Consider the following 21,484-nt stretch of genomic DNA (forward strand, 5'->3'; position numbering starts at 1 on the left):
TTGCCTGGATGGTTTGGATTGGCCCCGTTGTGATGGCACTGCGATTTTGCTCTAGGGCGATATTTTTTACCATAAAAAATAAGTATTTTACTTCATCTCAACGAAGTCCGGGCGTGCCGCTAGTGTAATAATATATTGTTAAAATTGTGTGTTAGAATGGTCCCTCATGATCGGAACACAATCAACTGTCGATTATCGAAATGTTGTAGGTAAATACACGCGGCTAAGATAAAGGATAATTTCGATGAAATTCGTGCAATAGAGGATAATTTAGCTACTATTAATTGAGATTTTAATCGTTGTTAGATTTCGAGATAACATTGTAATTAATAAGATTTATTTTTCGAACGGTGTCTTTCATCTTATCTTTAGGTATTTTTATTAAAACAAAAGGGTTTTCACTGTTAGTAAGTGTAAGGATGTGGCTAGCGACGTTCTTTCTACTTGCTTTTGCGGCCCAACGGGTAAGATAAAATAATTACTATTTAAAACTCATTTTATTAACTTTTGTATTTTATCCAAAATAACCTTAGAAAATTTAGACTGAGACTAAAACATTCATAACGAAGCCCTTTTGCTGATTTCTCTATTTATAATATTTCTTAAAATATTTTCAATGACGCCTCATTTTGTAATTAATAAATTCATCTTACTTATCGATACACTTTTTTATTATTTTTTGAAAAAACAAAAATTAATAAAAAGGACACTAAAAAGCGTCATTATATTTACAAATAGGATCTATTTTATCAGGATAATTTAATTTGTTAATTCTTTTATCAGGATAACTTTATAATTAATTTATTAAGATGTTTACAATCAAAATGCTTTAAATGGTGTGCTAATGAAACTTCATTTTGATGATGAAATTCACACTTTTTTGTAATGCAATTTACCCAAAGAAGAAATTAACATATATTTTATTTAATAACACACTTCATGGACAGTTTTTTTCCATAAACTTTTTGAAACCTTAATATATGTATGTACTTATGACCTAATGAATATTTATCTATTTGGTCTTTTAGTGTTTGACGTAACTAGAGTAAATATTAACTAGTAACTAGTTTAAAATTTTCTATAAGTAGCTGAGTTTTACAGCCGTAATCATTTGATAGTTTACTTAACTATTGTGTAATTTATAGGCATACACGGCACAGTTCATCCCAGTGGACTATGTAGAGAACATAGACGACAAAGGTGATGTATTGTACCAATGTTTATATATGTTATTTATATGTGTTATATATTGATTACCTCATAAAATAGTGTAAAGCGTAGAATGAATTAGAAAAGTAATAGTGACAATAGATTCTGTTGTAAATCTGCGTGTAATTAGTCTTTAGCGTCTTTGTCTTGTTTTATTATTTATACTTAGCTTTTTGGCATTAAGCTGCATGTCGCTGTGATTCAGATTTTACTACTTTATACTTACTTGATACCCTTTGACTTTGGCAGAATAAGTAATAAATAAATAATAATAATTTAGAAATAAAATAAAGTAAATGATCAATCTTCTCATTATAAATATTACTTGTAGGTACCTACTTCAAAATATATTTGAAATGAATATGCTGTTTGTTAACTTTTGCAACAACATTTGCATGAAGATTTTACCTACTAGATAAAATGGCACTGAGCGGTACCAGAATCCCTATTCAATAAAAAATACGCGATTATTTCTAATCAAAAGTTCAAATGAAATAGACAATAAATATTAAATTCAAAATTGCAATGTTTGCTTAAATAAAACTCCCGAAAGAATTAAAAACAACAAACAATCTAAAAGCTTACAGTTAAAAAAATCATATCACTCACGTCATTGATTCTATCTAGCAATTTTTTTTATCTGATTTTCATATCGTTTTATCAGATCTGGTTAATTTCCCTAAAACTTTTCGTTTTACAATTCACAATAATATTGTCTAAATTTGATAAACATAATTATATTTAAATTTACATAATAATATTGTATTGTATTTAAAAAGTTGTATAATTAAAATAATGGAGTATTTTTATTAATATAAAATAAAATAATATTTGGAATAAATATTGAATTGTGATATTATAGATAAATTGTAATAAAATTAACTTTCTCAAACAGAGGCATGGCAGGCTCGTATTGTTTCCGGTTGGGAGGCGAAACCGGGCCAGCACCCTCACCAAGTATCTCTACGAATGGTTAACATTGTGGGACAGGTGGCAGGCTGCGGTGGAAGTGTCGTCCATAAACAATGGTTGATTACATCTGCTCATTGCACTGCGAGGTGAGTATTCAATTAACTTTAAATGGAGACTAACTACAAGCTTATTCCAAAAATTTTAGCCATCAAAATATATTAGTAACTGGTACAATATATCGAATGATTTCAACAGTCGATTACAAAACATTAATTTAGGACCTTCATTTAGTACTGGACTATCTGGTTTTAATTAAAATCATTTCAATTAAATATATATAGAATTGTAAACAATAAACTAGTTTTTGATGGGAGTAAGGAAACTAATATCATCTTCTTCAATTCTTTCTTGAAATGATAGGAATTCTATAAGTGTAGTAGGCTGTAAAGTAGCTTTCAATAAAATATGAAATCCATAGGCACAACGTGCCTCCTGTAATAAATGTTATTATTTATTATATTGTTTATACCTGATAGTGATACATTGTTTATTATAATTTTAATTAAAAAGAAATACTTTTAAAACAATTCGACAGAAAATTGTAATCGATCGTTACTATTTTTAGCCAAATTACAATTTTGGTGCGGGCTGGCTTGTACCACATGACTCGGCCCGAAATGATATTGGAGACCACGGAATACTACAACTATCCTTCGTTTGATTCGTTGAGGCCAACCGAGGTACAGCCGAATGACATCGCACTGGTCAAGCTTCAGCGACCGTTGCAATATAGCAGTATGTATTCATTAATTTCATGTTTCTAGAAATACCACCTTCTCATGACGTTTTTGCTCTCAAACAACAATACTTAATGGCTCACCCTGCCTGCAAAAAGAAATTTTAAAGGAAGAGCAAGTTAGTGTTAATAAAAAGGCCCTTGTAAAGGTTTCCAAAGGTTTATATTAGGGTATTGTGTACGTAAGGGATTGTTTATATTTCTTACTAAAATATGATACAGGCGGGTTTTGTTATGATGTTTTCTTAGTCTCTGAGCACGAATTACAATTAGGATTACCCTACCATGAATTTACTCTTTGTATAAATATACTTACTAACAATTTTATTATTTTGTAGCAAACTTGCGTTCAATACGCATACAACCGCAATCAGACGCTCACAGGAACTATGACGAGGAGATCGTTGTCGCGAGTGGATTTGGTCGAACTTGGACAAACGGTTAGTACAAGTTGTGTTGAATCTGTGGTCTCATCGGATGTTGAGAGTGAGCGAAGAGAGGTGCATCTGCGTTTGTGCAAATACTTTTGGACTGCAATATACCAGATAGAGTATTTAATAAGTAGAGCCAATGTAAGTGGAGATTTAGATTATCCACCGTGACCAAAATCAGTCAGGGCATCACCATTGTTCTCGCCATAAAACAGCACCTGTGCTGCAATCAATGGCGTAGCTAGGTGAGGAAGGGCCCCGGTGCATAAAAAAGAATCGGGCCCTCGCCCCTCATTAACTAATAATTACCCTTTAAAATTATAGATACCAAATAAGAATTCTTGTGAGCAGGGTCGTGTTTTTCTAGCTACAGAAGCTTAAGGTTTAGTTTAGAGGCCCCCTGAACTCCGGGGCCCTGGTGCATTGCACCTCCTGGCCCAACGATAGCTACGCCACTGGCTGCAATATCGCTAAGATAAAATTATGTATCATGAAGATTCTTGAAACATCAATTATTAAACTTTTATTATAGTAATCATTTGTATTACAAAACATTCATGGTTCTTATACAATTTTACTACTTAAACATTGTGTAAACCATTATTTATTTCGTACCGTTCACCAAAATACTTTTGTACATTGGATTAATCTTTTTTTAAATACCACCCAGGCGCCCAATCTCAAGAGCTCCGTTGGGTGTATCTTCGCGCTATCAGTAACCCGGCTTGCACATCTATCTTTGGTACCAGGGTTGTGACAGAAAACACCATTTGTGCGAGTTTCTTCAACGTAACTTCGCAGTCTATTTGCCAGGTAATGTTATATTGTTGGATAAATTATCATTAATAAGAAAAGCCCATGACATTAATGTTCTTCATATATTCTGGTGTTATTTTTAAATCTAAACATTATGTATTACTATTTAGGGTGACAGCGGCGGTCCACTAGTGCACGTGTCCCCTGAGGGTGTACCTTTCCTTGTCGGCGTGAGTTCATTCGTGGCTGGTGGCGCTTACGGATGTCACTCCGGTTTGCCTGGTGGTAAGTAAAACAATACAAACCTCATTACTATGAACAGTTAATAATATAATTATATAATTTAATATCATTTAAAATAATCTTATTAAATTCACCTTAATTTATCCTCTTTCAGCTTTTATACGCCCCGGACCTTTCCACTCATGGTTTACACAGATTACTGGTATAGATTTCAATAACCTCGATGAGGAGGAGGAAGACGTTACTACTGTAGCTCCTAGCACCTATCCTGACACCACATCTACCACAACTACCGCAATACCTACAGATACCCCAACGACTGAAGCTCCTCCACAAACTTCAACGTCTCCTCCAACTCAAACTACTACCATAGAAAGTCCAACTACAACAGAAATGCTAACTACTACAGAAGAACCAACTACTACTGAAGAACCTGAATCTGACGAAGATGATTCGGAAGAAATCGATGATCCAGAACTTGAGGACCTGCTCAAGAGATTGGAAGTTAAAGTTAAAGTAAAGGTCAAGTTGAGCAAATACTTAAAAAAGAAGCAACAACAAAAGATTGAATAAATAAAGATACATATTTTGATTATTTATTTCAAGGATTACATTTTTTATTTACCTTACCTATACAATCTCATGGATTACAACTTTTGTTTTTGATTCGCGACCTTTTGAGCATACATTATTTAAAAAAAGCTAAATTTTATAATAATATATAAATTAAATTATTTTAGATCTTTTTTTAATTAACTATAAATTAAACTTGTTTTATTATATTTACTTCTCACAACTTTAAATAGGTGAATTAACAAACAAACATTTGGTTAGATTTCATTATTTATACAATAATGTAATTGTTTTCGCCTTGATTTTAATATTTTACTTCTAAAATATTTGTGGAATACTGCAAAAAGTGACATTAGTTGAGCAATAGCAATATTATGAAACGTCAAATTATGTTTTTGCTTTTCCGTCTGTGTACAGTTTTGAGTTTATTAGTCATTCATGTCAAAGGGATTATGTCTATCGAATACTACATTCCAATAATTTTTATTATATTTTGATAGAAAAAAGGCATTTTTGCAATGAAATGGAGGGACCGAATACAAGGGGTAAGTAATATTTAAAAATATAAAAAGTTACTTATGGGAATAATTGTGTGTAACATTTATTATTGTGTTCTTGTCATTGAATATTGTGAGTGGGCGAAACAAGATTTACCAAGTGTAAATTATCTTTTGTTTGCGACAAATATCGTTCACTAGGACCATTTTATTAAAATACATGAATTACGTTTCTTGATACAGCTTATTTAATTTTATACTTGGGAGAAATAAATAAAAATGTACAGCCACTTCACATTTTAAACGACGAAGAAAAACAGCAATAACTTCCGCATTATTTGAATAGCAAAAAATTCCAATTAGATTATTCTACATGATATAAAGTTAATACGCAAACATTAAAATAGACTTTTATTTTTTTTAAACTTGATAGTATTATTTGTTTTTAAAAGTAACTTCTTGTTATTGAAGAATGATATCATATTATGCATTAACTTCAGTAAAATTATAATATGACCTTAACTGTCTTAAAAAAAAAAACATTCGAACTTAAAAAAAATTAAGAAATAAATCATTTATGATATTTCATATGGAAATCATCAATAAAATTAATAATGAAATTCTTTGCTCAATCTCTTATTATAACCATAGTGAATGAAATATATAGTTAACAAAATAGTTTTTTAACAAAATTATAATTATTTTATTATTTAACAAAATTATATTATTTTATGGTGTTACTTATAAACATTTTTCAGTAGGTAGATATACAAATTTTCACATTTTTGTAATTTGAAAGAAGAATCTAAATTTAAAGAAACTATCACTTAACTAATCTTTCGATAAATAAAGATTTAAAGTAAAACAGTAAAAGTTTAAGAGCTAAGAATTATTCAAAATTATTGACAAGATAATTTGTTAGCTTATATGCTAATTATGTAACTTTGTTGTAAATTGTGATTGTTTAATAATCTGAATCAATATTAAATTATTTTACCCCCGATATGTGATCACATTTGAAACAATTCTCATTTTTCTTTCAAGTGGACTTTCAAATCTCCATGTACAAGCTTCTTCCTTAATTGCTATATTATCAATGCTGTTATTTTAAAACACTTTATAACATAAATCAAAATAAAAACTAAAAACTAAATTGTGTTGTTACCATAATCATAGATAGTATCTTGATTCGAAGCTTTCTTCTGGAAAAGTAGATGACTCGTGAGCGAATGGTACTTTATTAATTACACTTCATATAGAACTAAACTTATAAAACCTTATCTTTATAGGGAAATGGACTGTTATTCCTTAGGTAGTTTATCTATTTCTTAGAGCTTGTCTAATATTAGTTTGATCCATATCATGTTATGTTTGGCTGTTCTTTTAATTGATAGCTTAATCATCCGTTTTAACGGAATTTTCAAATATCTCAGATTCAATTAGTCTAGATTAAAACGATTTAGGAAGTATATATAAAAGTCAGGTTTTTTTTTGATAATTTAGTATGATTGATGATGATTCGATGGGATAGTTATTTGGGGTGAGATTTACAATCTGGAGGAAGTTTTCATGTTTTCAGATAAAATCTATAACTCATAGGGAGAAACAAATATTTTACATTATTATTACGAAATTTTATTACTTCTGCTTTTACTTATGAATCCTGCTAAAATGTATTTGAGCTGAAATCTATGTATATAAATGCGAAATACCATTCACTGATTAATAACGAATTCTCAGAAACTATAACACCTACAAACTTGAAATTTGGCAGGTAGATTCCTTATAAGGTGTACTACACCTCATCTGATAAGAATGGGTTTTACGAAATCTCACCCTAAAGAGTTATAATATATATATTTCAATACTAGGGTTGAAAGCTTGTGTTTTATAAATTTCGCGTGGGTAAAGCCGCAGTTTCAACTAGTATATGTATATCGTAGGCCACTTCGTAGTTACGTCACCAGAAAATAATATGACGCTGCGTCTCGCATTAACAGACTTATTATTTCGTAATCGAAAATAATTTTCATAAGAATAATTTTATTGAGGTCTTAAAACTTATACTAGATAAAATAAATAGATGTAATAGTAAGAATGCTGCTAGCATTTCCTTGTGGAATCGCCATGTTATATTATTCGACAAAATTAAGTAATCTTAAAGAAGTTTGAGTGCTACGTGCTACGTTGCACACAATATTACTCAACAATATCAACGTAATATTCTAAACCCATGTGACTCACGTCGCATATTTTCCCCACGAATCAGATAAGCGATATATACATTTTTCCTCTTACTGCAAAAATATTCATACAAATTAATTTAATTATAATAATTTCAAAACTTAGTAAATAATATAAGACACTATAAAGCTACGTGTTATATAACTTATATATAGCTTAACCTGTTTTTCCGCGATGCGTTATATTTTCTGCTCCGATTGAATGCACTAGTATGTTATAATACCCCTTAAGGTGCTAATCATTACGCACTATAAACTAGAGCGGGTTGGAAACTACATATTATAATATAGTAATTATTAGAAAAAAATATCAAAGTATAATCTTGTGTATAATGTTCAAATATAGTGTATGTACCTTAATATAACACTCCATACTTGGTGATGAAACCCAAAACTCCTTGAAGACTTATTTGCAGAAACAAGGCATTTTGAAGAAAGTACATTAGTCTCATCTAAAAAAAAATTGTTTCCCTAAAAGGGGTATAAATAAAGATATCTTAGAGAATACATTTCCATATCCCATGCAATTTGCTAATAGCTCTGCTATATTATGCAGTACAAACAATTCATTGTTATTTTGAATACATCGCATACCACGTAACTACTTATATCCACTTTAATTTTACTTCCAAAGTTCCAATAAAAGCTTCGTCGACAGACAAAACACAATTTGCAACGAATATAATATTATAAGAACCATAGATTTTATTTAAGAATATGACTATGTTCATATATCTCGTTCTGCCAACGAAATGCATTATAATTATTTAATTCACATAGAGTATAACACAGCATTACAATATATGTATCAGTTATAAAAACGGTCAGTTCAAAAACTTTATAGCCTAGACCATCTCTACATTGTATAAATCAAAGTTGCTTTCCGACGTCTGTGCACTTAGATCTTTTAAACTTGGCAACGAACTTTAATGCGGTTTTTATCAATAAACAGAGTAATTCAAAAAGTTTTATAAGTATAATATAGTAGAGAGTTAAGAACTTTTTTAGTAAAAAAAAAACAAGGATGTAAGAAAGATTATTTTATTTGTAATATAGTATGGGGATATGCTATATATAATCTATTATATATCAGTTACCTATCACAGTTAAAAAAAACCTCGTAAGACAGTTATGTAAATCTAAATAGACAGATTATCTGAATATTAGTCATTCAGCAAATATTGAAAAGTTATTTGGTCATTACAATTGAATTTACAAACATTATTACCTTATATATTTCTTTATACAATTTGTTAAACAATTCTGTGCCTTTTAAACGTAGATGTAGATATATATATGTATGTATATATATTATCAAAAACAATCGATGTTTAACTTTAACTATTTCTACTTTATATTTAACGAAAGTTTAAAATCCTCATTTTTGTTAAAAATATACGTTATGTTTTATTTCAGAAATCATTAGTTGTGCATGTTGTTTGAACGATATCGGAGATGAAGACTACGTATCGGCACTCGGCCAGGAGTGGCACAGAGACTGTTTTCGGTAAGAATACGCCAGCTTAATGTGCCCCATATATCGTGTCTCGGCCGAAGTGGGCTGTCTGTTGTATATAAAAGATGAAATGAGGCCGCTAGACACTACGGATTTTTCATCCTTATTTCAACAATAGGGCGTTCTGTAATAAATAAGTATAGATAAAAATATTGAAATGAGATAGTCCAGTATTTGGGACACTTTAAATAGATTGCGGGTTCGAATACCAGGAAGCACTAATGAATTTTATTAATTTATGTTTATGTTTATAAGAAAAGATAGGAAGCCTATACATGTCAAATAATACTACGTGCGCAATGTGTATCAAACCTCAATTCCAGTGGTACTAGAGGGGTTTGAACCCCGCAATCATCTATTGAAATAATATTCTAACCCTTGAGTTACTCGACATATATAATTCTTAATATTGAGTTCTAAGTATAGCTCATATACGATTTACACTATACACTGATTATTAATAATGATTCTTCCGACATAGAGCGTTCTCTACCTTATTCTAACATAGCCCACTGGCGCAATATGAGATTAGGACAAACAAAATTACTAGTTGTTACTAGCATTATATATTCCTATTAATTTATTAAATATTATACATTAATAAATTACATATAATAAAAAACTAAATACGCGCTTGTTGGCGCTACAAGCAATACTTAGAGGGGATTGAGGAGAGCGGGGGTGGTATGACGTATACTATGTTCATTACACGTCGGTCCCACCATTCTGCTTAAACGCGCCAAACTAAGCGCCTCCTCCAATGATCTCGCGTTTGGCCTTTATAGTTATTTTTTATAAATAGGTACATTAATTTTGTATGATACTATATTTTGTATACGCTCTCGTGACGTATAATAGCATGGTACCGTCCGCTTAATAATAATATTACTAAAGTCGTAGTTGTAGATTTCAACACGTAATATGTGTATTTGTGTATAAAATAAAATCACTCATTGCTCTTTTAGATGCTCAGAATGTGACGCCCAGTTGACGACATGGTATTTCGAGAAAAGCGGTATGCTGTTCTGTCAGGCGGACTATTGGTCGAGATATGGTGACAATTGTCAACAATGCAGCCAGGTAAATAATTAACAGTCATATACAAAAAGGTTCTTATTTATTTATTTAATTGCATAATAAAACACATTTAGATAAACTTAAGCACAGATTTTGAGTTTATAAATTTCTGAAAGTAATCAGATACCTGATAACGGAAGCTCTTTATTTGAAGGTGATAACCGGACCGGTGATGGCGGCGGGCGAGCACCGATTCCACCCTGAGTGTTTCGCATGTGCTTCCTGCGGGGCTCATCTCGAGGACACCGAGCCCTACGCGCTACTCGACCGCTCCGAACTCTACTGGTGAGTGTCCAAGCGCAGCTTTATAAAAAATTGAAACCAACTGATTCAAATGCATTTTTAAACATTTGATGCATCAGACCCCGGTTACCGATAATAGTAAAGAGATTAAACATGATATCAGGTTTGACCAAGAATTTCTGCGCTAAAATCATTCAACGACGTGTAAAGTTTTAAGTACCTTGCAAGCTGTAATATTATGATTAAATTGTGTGATTAAAAAAAATACCCATATATTATATTAATACATTACCCATGGGCAAGCGAACGCCTTGAGACGTTGTATTCATAGCACTGTAACCCCTACCCGCCCCCAGCGGTGCGTGCTACGCGGAGTGGCTGCGGCGCGGGCGGCACGACGCGCACACCATCCGCGTGCTGCGCGCGCCCGCGCACGCGCTGCGCCTCGCGCCCGATGCCTGCGGGGCCTTCCTCGTCGCGCAGTGAGTGGCCCCCGACCCCACCTCGACGCATCCATGTCGTTACTAAACATAATAATACGATATGTTAACAAAATCGTCGGTGAATCGTACGCGACTAACATTATTTCATTCATTCCTTAAATCACTAAACCTCATGTGACTCGTATTCTAATTTATTATTTCCGCTAGACTACGATGATTCCGAAGAGCCGAGCAGATAGTAGGTAGTTCCGTAGTAGCGCGTTAGAAGTGGTGGAGTTGTGACGTGTTGTGTGTGTGGGCAGTTCGCGGTGCGCGGACAAGGTGCGCGGCGCGGCGCGTGCGCTGCTGCGGGCGGCGCTGCGCGCGTGCCTGCACCTCGCCTGTCGTAGGTGCGCCCGCTACCCCCCCCCCCACCACTGCACGGGCTCCACTCCCTTAAATTAACTGTCGATACACACTTGATAAACTTTTCCTCTGAGTATGTCGCTGTTACCTACCCTTCCTATTTATATGGGACAAATCATTCCCAAACCTGAAATTGTAATGACTTATCCCACGCTCCCGACCTCTCAAGATTTGATTGATTGTTGCACAGTACTTGCAGTTTTATTTTTTAATGACACTCTAAAGTGTTCCCAACAAAATAACTCCTCAATTCCAAACAATTAGTGTTGGTTTACAGCAGTAGTACTTTTTTCATAGATTAGCATGGATCTCTCCTGTCGTAGGATGAAGCACGTTTCTAGCAGTTTTATTTTACTTAGTAACCTCAATAATAACAAATCACATCATCAGTAATATAACAAGCGGTTGCATTTTCATTTCAGTTTGGTATTTTTTGCTACGCCTAATAAATGTTTTATTATTGCGTTCGTATATTTATCAAAGTTGTTTTATATTCGGTACATATTTCGTATTAACTGGGTTGTTTATTTAGCTTTTGTGTAAGCTTAAAATATATGTTTAACAGCTTAACATTATATGTGATATTTGTAAAGGCGTTTTTTTTCTTTATTATTTTAAAAAACTTGTGATTTTTTATTCGTGTTATGTATCATTGATATAATGTAAGTTTTTTTATTGATGAAGGATCGATTCAAGCTGCAACATGTTGACGCTACACATTGGGGACAAAGTTTTGGAGGTGAACGGAACGCCGGTCCGGAACAGACCTTTATCTGAAATTGAAAGGGTTCTAGCCAGGCCTGAAATTATACAGGTCAGTTGTAGTTGACTGTGACTGCATGTAATAATAACATTTAATTCAATACCTCTTTGTATCTAGAATATTGATCATGATGATGATGCCAGTACTGTAGCTTTCAATTGTTTTCTAAAATTACAATGACCTTACGTACGAGGCTTAGGCGTTCTTTTTTAAATAAAGAGCGTCTTTGCCTATCCTATAAAATTTTTTATCGAAATTATTATAAAAAAAAAATTAAATAGAACCAAATGACAGTTTTCTACTTTTTGTATTCAAATATTTTTAGCTGACGGTCGAGCACAATCCAGACACAATAAATGTCAAACGCGGCTCCATAGACGTCAAAAAACAAACAGAACTTAAGTTAACGCAAGAAAAAAAATCGCCGGTCGAAAAAAATATATTTAAAGAAGACTTAAAGAAAAACATTCCCAATAAACATTCCAATGACGAAAAGAGTAAAGAAGAGATTAGAGTGCGGAGGGAGAGATTATTTAAAAGAAAGGGGGAGGATGGGGGTAAAGTGAGAGTGATAAAAAAGAGACAGGTCCCATCTTCTCCTCTACTAGGAGATAAGGAGAGAAGCAGTAGTATGTCGAAATTGTTGGATGTGTAAGTAATATTTTGTTCGTAAAAAGGGGTATATGTCATACAAACCTTTAAAATACATACAAAACAAGTTATAAAATGGAAATATAAGAGATTTAGTAAATTATTAAATCCCACTAACTAAATATAAAAAAGTAGTATTTAAATTAGATGCCCAGTCATTACTTTATGGAATCTAGTTCTTTTACTTTGTGGTAGGGCTTTGTGCAAGCCCGTCTGGGTACCACCCACTCATCAGTTATTCTACCGCCAAAAAACAGTACTCAGTATTGTTGTGTTCGGTTTGAAGGGTGAGTGAGCCAGTGTAACTACAGGCACAAGGGACGTAACATCTGAGTTCCCAAGTTTGGTGGCACATCGACGATGTAAGGATAGTTAATATTTCTCACAGCGTCATTGTCTATGGGTGATGGTGACCACTTACCATCAGGTGGCCTATATGCTCGTCTGCCAAGCTATACCATAAAAAAAAAAACAATTTTGTTATACGAAGATATTATAAATTTGTATTCAAATTAAGACTAAAAAATTTGTATTTAAATTGTGATATTATTAGTTGATCGCTATTTAACAATATGATCTGTATCGTCACAGCAACGTGGAGGGCGACGAGGTGGACGGCGTGTTGGGCGACCTGAGCCGCGCGCGCTCGTTCCGCACGCAGGCCGCGCCCGGACAGGTGTTCCGCGCCTCCGACCTGCTGCAGGCGAGTGCTCACTGCCACTGTCTAGTCTACCATTGCACTTTGTTATTATGGCATTTATTAGTAGTATTATAGTATTTAGTATTATTATAGATGTGTGTATATTGTAAAACCTTATTATTGCCTTTTTTGGTTGGTGCCAAAGAGAAACAACTAAGCTTCGTGGCGGTTCTTTTCGGTGGAAACACATTCCGAACGATACTACGCGTTTTACATTTAATTTAACAAATTCTTATGGGCGATTCAAAAGCGGTTACAAGAGTCCACCTTTGAATCGTCTCGAACAACTCGACAGGGCGAACTCCTCGGCATGGGGTTCTTCGGGCAGGTGTACAAGGTGACGCACCGCGCCACCGGCGAGGTGATGGTGCTGAAGCAGCTGTACCGGGTGGACGAGGAGGCGCAGCGGAACTTCCTGAAGGAGGTGGCCGTGCTGCGCTCGCTGCGGCACCGCAACGTGCTGCGCTTCGTGGGCGTGCTGTACCGCGACCGGCGCCTGCACCTCGTCACGGAGTACGTGGCGGGCGGCACGCTGCACGCGCTGCTGCAGGACGCCGCGCGCGCGCTCGGCTGGGCGGCTCGCGGCCGACTGGCGCGCGACGTGGCCGCCGGCGTGGGCTACCTGCACCGCCGCAACGTCATCCACCGCGACCTCAACTCGCACAACTGCCTCGTGCGCCCGGGACAGGTGCGTGCCAACTGGCCCCCCCCGCCCCCCGCGCCGCCCCGCCCCGCCCCCCGCGCCCGCCGCCTAACGCGACTCTTTGCCCAAGGAGCTGACGGTGGTGGTGGCGGACTTCGGGCTGGCGCGCATCGTGCAGCGCACCGCCAGCAGCGCGCTGCCGAACGCTTCCCTGCGCCGCAAGCGCTACACGGTGAGTTGGCGAGTGCGTCCGCACACGCATCCACTCGACGTGTAAACCTTGTTACATTAATGTTCATTGCAATGTGCATTGTCGGCAGGTGGTCGGCAACCCGTACTGGATGGCTCCGGAGATGATGAACGGTAAAGTTTACGATGAGAAAGTCGATGTATTCTCCTTCGGCATCATACTCTGTGAGGTAATTATAAATCATGTATGTTACGCATAGATTTGACTTCACAAACGAAACATTATTAAAAAAGATTTTTCACCTTAAAACTACCGATGGGCTTTGTATGCTCAACCATTAGGCACCAAAAAGCAATGCTTTGCAGTTCGGTAGGTGAGGAAACCAGAACACAGGGAACATAAGATCCCGTTTTTTGAATTTGTGAAAAGTGCTTAATATTTGTAAGAAATATAAGAATTGATTTGACTATATTATAACTTTTTTCTTTTTTTTTAGATTTATCTTAAATAAAGTCTAAATCAACACTGATGTGGTTCTCGCAGATCATAGGTCGTGTGTCGGCGGATCCGGATTTCCTGCCGCGACGCAGCGACTTTGGCTTAAACGAGCGCGCCTTCCAAGAGGCCTTTTGTGCCGCTTGTCCCGAGCCCTTCTACCGCCTCGCCTTCCTCGCCTGCCATCTCGACCCTGACGCCAGGTACGGCCAACAACGATTCGTGTTTCATCAATCAAACATTAATCAGATTGCAAGTTTATTAATTATTATTGCTACAAAATAGTCTGTGAATCAAAATTATCATCATTCTATCATCTAAGTTAGGCACAACATGATATACACTGTTACAGCCAATGATGTTCTAGTAAACAGGTATGTCATTAAGGCGCAAAAAGTGAAGACTAGAAAACGTCCTAATTGGGACGTTTGCCTTTAGTCGTTTTCAATTATGTAGTAATACGTTTCGCATAATTAAAACATCTAGTTATCCCTTTTACTTATCCCTTCCCTATAACATATCTGTTTATTAGAATTTTGGTTACAGCTCTAACAGCGGTTCGATCTCGTTTAATTTCAGGCCACCGTTTGAAGTGATCGAGATCTGGCTGGAGTCCCTAGTGATGCACCTGCAGCGGCCGGGCCCGCTGCCGCCCACCCTGCTGGCCGACATCCTGCAGTACGCGCACGGCGCCACCGAGCACGGCCGCGCCACGCCGGAGTGCTGCCAGCAAGAGGACAACGGCATCTTCTACGTCAGCGACGAGCAGTGTGGCCGCTGCGGCGGGCTGCGGCGCAACACGAGCAAGGCCAGCGGCGACTGGTCGCAGGGCGTCGTCAAGGTCAGAACGACATTACGTGTGAAACTGTTTCATGGATGGAGTCTATACTCGGTCGAGGAGGAATAGTATTTGCGGCGAACTTTTTTGTTTAAGTATTAACAAAAAATTAGGTGTCCGTAAGGGTATTGATAAAAAGATTTGCTATGACGTATGTATGCAAGCCTATTGATATTTTTGACAAATATCTTTGTCCCTTCTTGTATTCGTTTACGGTATAAAAAAAATCAGTTTTTTATCTATGGCATCTATTTATGAGCACTGTTGACGAACTAGTAGTTCCAAATATGGAAATGTTCACATTGCATCATTAATAGTGACCTGTGTATACGACACAACTAAATGTATGTAACGATGGTCCCCGTTGAGTTTTGCCCTCGAGGGTTCGATCCCCGACAAAGCAACGGGAGTGTCTCACTGTGGCGCTTGCAGTCGTCGTCGCACGCGGCTCTGGCGCGCGCGGGCGGGCAGGCGCTGGGCAAGTGCGTGTCGGCGAGCCACCTGCCGCCCGCGCGCGCGCCCGCCCCGCGCCTGTCGCGCAGCGCGCACGCGCTGGCGCCCGGCTACATCCTGCGCGCGCACGGGACCTCCATCAACATCACCAAGGTAGCCCCGCTGCTTATTTTTCAACACTTTATGGACAAAATGATGCACATGTGATTGAAATCTTATAAATAAAAAGAAATTAAATATAATCGTTGCTCGATTTTTTATTTTTTTTATATTTCTATCTACATATAATCCTCATCGAATGATTTCAGGTGGACGACATCTCAGAATGGCTGGAGCCGCCACCGCCGTTGAAGCGCAGCAGTCCCGACGGGCACCTCAACGACCTGCTCGGCGACAACAAGACGAGAAAGTTGCACGAGGACGGTCACCTGCCGTGCTTCCTCCGTAACCAATCCGTCGAGGGTCTCGAGACAAAGTCCAAGCACGAGGTCGACTCGTCTTTTCCGTTCTGTAGGCATCAGAGCATACCAGGTCACTGTGAGGATGGAGATGATTCCGATTCATCTGAAGACGATTTCTTCGTCGACTCGACGGAATCCAAGATAAACTTCGCTGACATCGTCAAAAAAGGAGGAAACTTTCTGTCGAAAAAGGCCAGCTACGACGTTACAGATGTCACGCTGAGACACGAAGGAGAGAGGAACGTCGACCGAGACGATTGCCGGCGGTTCAACATAGACTACTTGACGAACTCGCCGCTCATGATGAAAGCCGTCGAAAATATTTCAAAAACTTCAGATGTCCCCAAACCCGTCGAAAAGACGACATTCTTTGGAAAGAAAATATTATCTCCCAAACTAAGCAGGTTGTTCAAACCTAACACAGCCGAAGTGGTCAGGAAGCAGGAGTGCGATGAATCCAAAGACGAGAGGTCTAGGAGTAAATTTTTCATTCAGCGACCGATTTCTCCTAGTATAGGGAGGACGAACCACAGGGTCCGACCAGCAGAGGAGGAGAAGAATCCAAATCTGAACCAAGAAGTCTTAAAGAGTGATCTGAAGTTGGCCAGTTTGGGCAAACCCATGACGCCAATATTTAGACGACATATGCAATCTGATAGGCAAGACTTTACCGGTAGGTTCAGCTATCGGGACCGCAGATACGAACCGAAGACTCAGGACAAATATAATGAAACCGGTCGGAGTAGGCTCAAAGCCAATCCGGTTGAAAAAAAATTGACTCAATTAAATCGTAACTCGCAAAACAACGTGCCGCTATTGGCGCCCGTGATTGAAAAAGATAAGTTAAGTATTGAAAAAGATAAAGATAAGATCGTCCCGAAACGCCGAGAGATCGGGATATCTCGTAGTAACTACGTTAAGTTAGCTAATTTAAGGATTAGCAAGGAATTGGGGCAGGTGGTTAAAGAGTAGTCTAAGAATACAGGCGATATATCGTCTCTCGAAAGAATTATTTAGTAAATAGTTTTATTTGGAACGAAACGTATTGCAATGTTGCAGGAATCGAATGCGTGAAATGCAAGAGCTTAATAAGATATAAATGTACAGAAAAATTTGATATTGATGTTGAATAAAGGAAAGCAATAATTACTTTTATGTAATTTCGTTCGAAAACCGTCTCTTGCGCGAACGAGGCTCTATTGCAATGTGTATCGTTTTCGGTGCTATTCCGGTGGCTAACTTGATGTTATAATAATATATTCTTTATCGATAATCCCAGTTTTATATATTAATTGATAATATCATAACAATGTCCATCTTGCCTCTGAACTTAACATATTGTACGACCTTAAGTTGATCACCGGTAATCGTAGCATTCAAATTAACGATGGAGCGCTATACATGCATTTTAAATTTCGAAAAACTATTTCATTTATATAAAAACTTTTTTTAAAGTTACAAGAGAGCGCTAGAATATAATATTCGAAATATTCATGTATAGACTCGATCGTTACGTAAAATCTTGCCAAGTTGTATAAACACTAGATATACAAACGTTGAATTGTTGTACTTATACAATTGCTTCGGTTCGCTCGTTAACCAAAAACAAGCCGAGCCACTTTGTTGAAAATTTAGTGAAATTAGCGCTTCAGTCCCGTATAACCGGCTTTAGAATAATCTAGATGATAATCATCTCGAATCCGCCATCTTTCATTTCATATTTTCAAATCTCGTATTTAATAGTATCTTCAAATTTATATAAAATTTTTATGTCGTGCTTAATATTTTATATTATTTATACAACAATACCGATGCCAAAATAGATTAACTCATTGAATCGAATAAGAAATATTTTCTCGCATTTCGTAGTACTTATAGATTTAGAGAAGTATCGTAGTTATGTATTCGGATATTATTTACCATTGTTTTCATAAAGTTTCAAATTATTTTACCATTTTCATATACGATTTTTATAGTCAAAAATATAGTGTAATATACTAAAGTGAATTTAAGTACTCAGCGTGAAAATTATAAACAAAAGGTTGTAAGTCACAATAAAAACAGTGGTATGTTCGTATTTTTTGTGAGATATGATAAAAATATTTTCATACTCAGCTAATTCAGTCCAGTCGATCGCTAGAAGTTTGCACTCTAATTAATCAATAATATATTCGATTAACTATAATTTGGAATTAATAAAAAGCCACAGGGGTTAAATGTAGATAGTCGTTTTCGTCTGGTAAATATATTCAAAGTGTCCATTACGTCATAGCGCTGAAAATAGTCCAGTTGTAATGACGATGATAGTTGCGTACCCACGTGTAGGCGTCGCCTTTTCACGAGACTGCGTAGTAGTCTGCTTATGTCAGCAATTTAATCGAAAATTTTTAATGAGTGTTTTTTTTTATAAAATCAAAGTACTAGGACCTCGTTAATAGAACCCATGTTACTGTTTCCAAAATCTGACCTTGACCAAACGCTTAGTGACGTATCTCTTTTTCATATAATTTTTATGTTTCTACAAAGAACAGAAATTGTTTCATTTTATTGAAATGTTACTAGCAAATAAAAATGTATTAGGTAATATTTTGTATCGATGAAGTTTCCAAGTAAGTTATATGATTTTACACACGTACCAAGTGTACTTAAAATAATAAATAGCTTTTTATAGCTGAATTTTTCACGCCAACTCAAATGTTTTAACGTTGATTTTGATACAGACTTAGGGTAAATTTTTATACCTATATACAAATGTTATATTATGATCCAAGTAGCATATGGTTTTTGTATAAATAACAATCATTTAAAAAGTTTAATAGTAAGTATAGATTTTATACTACTAGACTACTTTCTATAAACAGAAGTTTGATAAAAAATATCCTAAAAAATGCATTTAATTATAATCGTGAAATTCCGAACCAGATTTGTTTGCTTATTTGAGTGAGTTTATGATATTGCGGTGTTTTCGTAAGTGGAATATTAATATATTTAAATCTAATTATCATTTAAACTTTTTATAAAAATACATTACGTGCAGTTTAAGTTGACTGGGACCGAGGATGTTTGGTATATGTAGCCTGTTCCAATGCAAGAAAGGAAAAAGATAAACAACCTTAGTTTTATTGTGCATTACGTACACTTGATTAATATACCTTTATTTATAATACATCACTATTAGACTTAACTATTTATTTCTACGTTTACTTCAAAATTCTGATAGCAATTTCGTCGACGTTCAAACCGCCATTTTTTCGCCGATCCATAGTGAATATCATAGATTAATCAGGCTCTCGACCAATGGTATTGTGTCAATTTGCTGTCAAAAGTTGTTTATTTGTCTTTTCTTCTCTTATGGTCGAAATACTGAGTAGCGTCTATTAAGATGTGAACTAGTTAGTTTAAAATACATCACAAATGCCCCGGAGAATCATATCCTAATACCAGTCAAGTTAGAATGCCCGTATTGTATAATTCTAAAATTGGTAGAGGACTACAGATTTCTGTAATACTATGTCATTAGAGATTGCATAGGTAGCTACCATTAGGTTGCTAGTTTTCTTTTCTAAATACTATTGAAATATATATGTATACATATTTGTTATTCTAAAGACGCGGTACGTCGAATGATATGCATAATTAAGAATTTTTTAATATATCTACTATTTGAATTTAATTATTGCAATTCAAATGTTACTTTTAAATTAACAAAATTAATTTATTAACATACAGAATATTCGTTTTAAGTTTTTTATACGTATTTTTAAGGCTGATATTATTCTGTGACACAGGGTGCCATTTTTATTTTATAATTTGCGTAAGTTCTCAATCGAAATAAACATTAAATGTTCTTTAGGTGCACTAATGTTATGTAATAACTATTTGATTTATATGTTGATATTATTGCTTATTATGATTAGGTGACTCTTTTTGCATTGTATTCGATGATTTGAGAGTTTTGTAACAAAGTAATTACGTCATAAAATGTTTTGTTTTTAAGAAATGTTTACAAATCTCTATCGTTTAGTAATATGGATCTGACTTGATCTACAATAAGAATAAAAAAAGAACACAGCCTTTCAAGCTTTATGTAATGTTTAGCGTGTATTCGATTTTTAAATTAACAAGAATCTCTGATGAAACCGAAGAAGGCGCTGAACGCATATTAATTATCTTGACAAAAGCTCGTGCTCACGTTTACTTTATCTGTGATACATTTTGTTTGTAAAACGTCGCAATAACAAGTATTATAGGTGTCTCATAGTTTATAAAGGGATTAATTAAATTTAATTGGGATAACATTAACACATTAACCGCAGTAACATCGACATCTCCGTCTCCCTGCATTCCAGACGCCTTTAGTTGTTTGTAAGTACAAAGAATAAAGGAATATATTCAATACTTGGTTTATTTCTTTTTTTTCCTACGGTCCGATGTTAATTCTAGATATTGGACTTTTTAATCATGATGTTACATTATATATTTAGCATACAGAAGTGAATTAGAATAAAGAAAAAGACGAGAATGTACATTACTTAAAACCAAAAAACAATATACTCACAAACAAAAATGGTTTCCTTCGAATTTATCTCAATATAAATAAAGCATTAATTCATACATATTTATTAATTTACTTACACAGTTGAGCTTACAGTCCAAAAATATTCACAAATACTAACACTTAACAAATTACAAGTCCCGCCAATATTGACCTTGCTATTCGCGCCCAAAAAGAAAATAATGACGGCTTGATACGGTTTCGCGCGCTTTAATTTTTTTTTATTTTATTTGTTCCAGCCAGTTGTATTGATGTATGTTAAAGGAATCTCCTAAATATATAGTATTCAATGTAGAGCTAACAAAGTTAGTTACATCGCTGTATGCGCTGAAGAATTAATGAACACAAAATCTATGTATATCCTTAGAAAAGAAAATTTGGATTACATCTT

General features: G+C 35.4%; 2 protein-coding genes across 3 annotated transcripts; both read left to right on the plus strand.

The window, feature by feature from the left end:
* The first annotated feature begins 375 nt into the window (after nt 1-375).
* On the plus strand, nt 376-4,955 carry LOC124532787 (collagenase-like). Its single transcript, XM_047107861.1, has 8 exons — nt 376-464; nt 1,146-1,200; nt 2,105-2,267; nt 2,747-2,916; nt 3,256-3,357; nt 4,019-4,161; nt 4,275-4,389; nt 4,502-4,955. Exons 1-8 carry the CDS (start codon nt 420-422, stop codon nt 4,918-4,920), a joined length of 1,212 nt encoding a protein of 403 aa, XP_046963817.1. The 5' UTR covers nt 376-419; the 3' UTR covers nt 4,921-4,955.
* A 126-nt stretch (nt 4,956-5,081) lies between these two features.
* Nucleotides 5,082-20,936, plus strand: LOC124532786 (LIM domain kinase 1). Of its 2 annotated transcripts, XM_047107859.1 has the most exons (16): nt 5,082-5,465; nt 9,077-9,167; nt 10,142-10,256; nt 10,408-10,538; nt 10,853-10,978; nt 11,242-11,328; nt 12,029-12,158; nt 12,433-12,758; nt 13,350-13,461; nt 13,754-14,146; nt 14,232-14,333; nt 14,422-14,520; nt 14,835-14,989; nt 15,366-15,627; nt 16,057-16,230; nt 16,386-20,936. In XM_047107859.1, exons 1-16 carry the CDS (start codon nt 5,444-5,446, stop codon nt 17,508-17,510), a joined length of 3,450 nt encoding a protein of 1,149 aa, XP_046963815.1. In that variant the 5' UTR covers nt 5,082-5,443; the 3' UTR covers nt 17,511-20,936. The 2 variants fall into 2 exon arrangements, with proteins under 2 accessions (XP_046963815.1, XP_046963816.1); XM_047107860.1 differs by lacking the exon at nt 11,242-11,328.
* The last annotated feature ends 548 nt before the right edge of the window (nt 20,937-21,484 follow it).

This window comes from Vanessa cardui, chromosome 10 (genome assembly GCF_905220365.1).
Source record: "Vanessa cardui chromosome 10, ilVanCard2.1, whole genome shotgun sequence".
Taxonomy (NCBI): domain Eukaryota; kingdom Metazoa; phylum Arthropoda; class Insecta; order Lepidoptera; family Nymphalidae; genus Vanessa; species Vanessa cardui.

Coding starts and splice junctions, on each gene's coding strand:
- LOC124532787 (XM_047107861.1), top strand. CDS start 420: ATGTGGCTAGCGACGTTCTTTCTACTTGCTTTTGCGGCCCAACGG. Junction 1,201..2,104: donor AGAGAACATAGACGACAAAG/GTGATGTATTGT, acceptor TTTCTCAAACAG/AGGCATGGCAGGCTCGTATT. Junction 4,390..4,501: donor TCACTCCGGTTTGCCTGGTG/GTAAGTAAAACA, acceptor ATCCTCTTTCAG/CTTTTATACGCCCCGGACCT.
- LOC124532786 (XM_047107859.1), top strand. CDS start 5,444: ATGGAGGGACCGAATACAAGGG. Junction 11,329..12,028: donor CTGCACCTCGCCTGTCGTAG/GTGCGCCCGCTA, acceptor TTATTGATGAAG/GATCGATTCAAGCTGCAACA. Junction 16,231..16,385: donor CCTCCATCAACATCACCAAG/GTAGCCCCGCTG, acceptor GAATGATTTCAG/GTGGACGACATCTCAGAATG.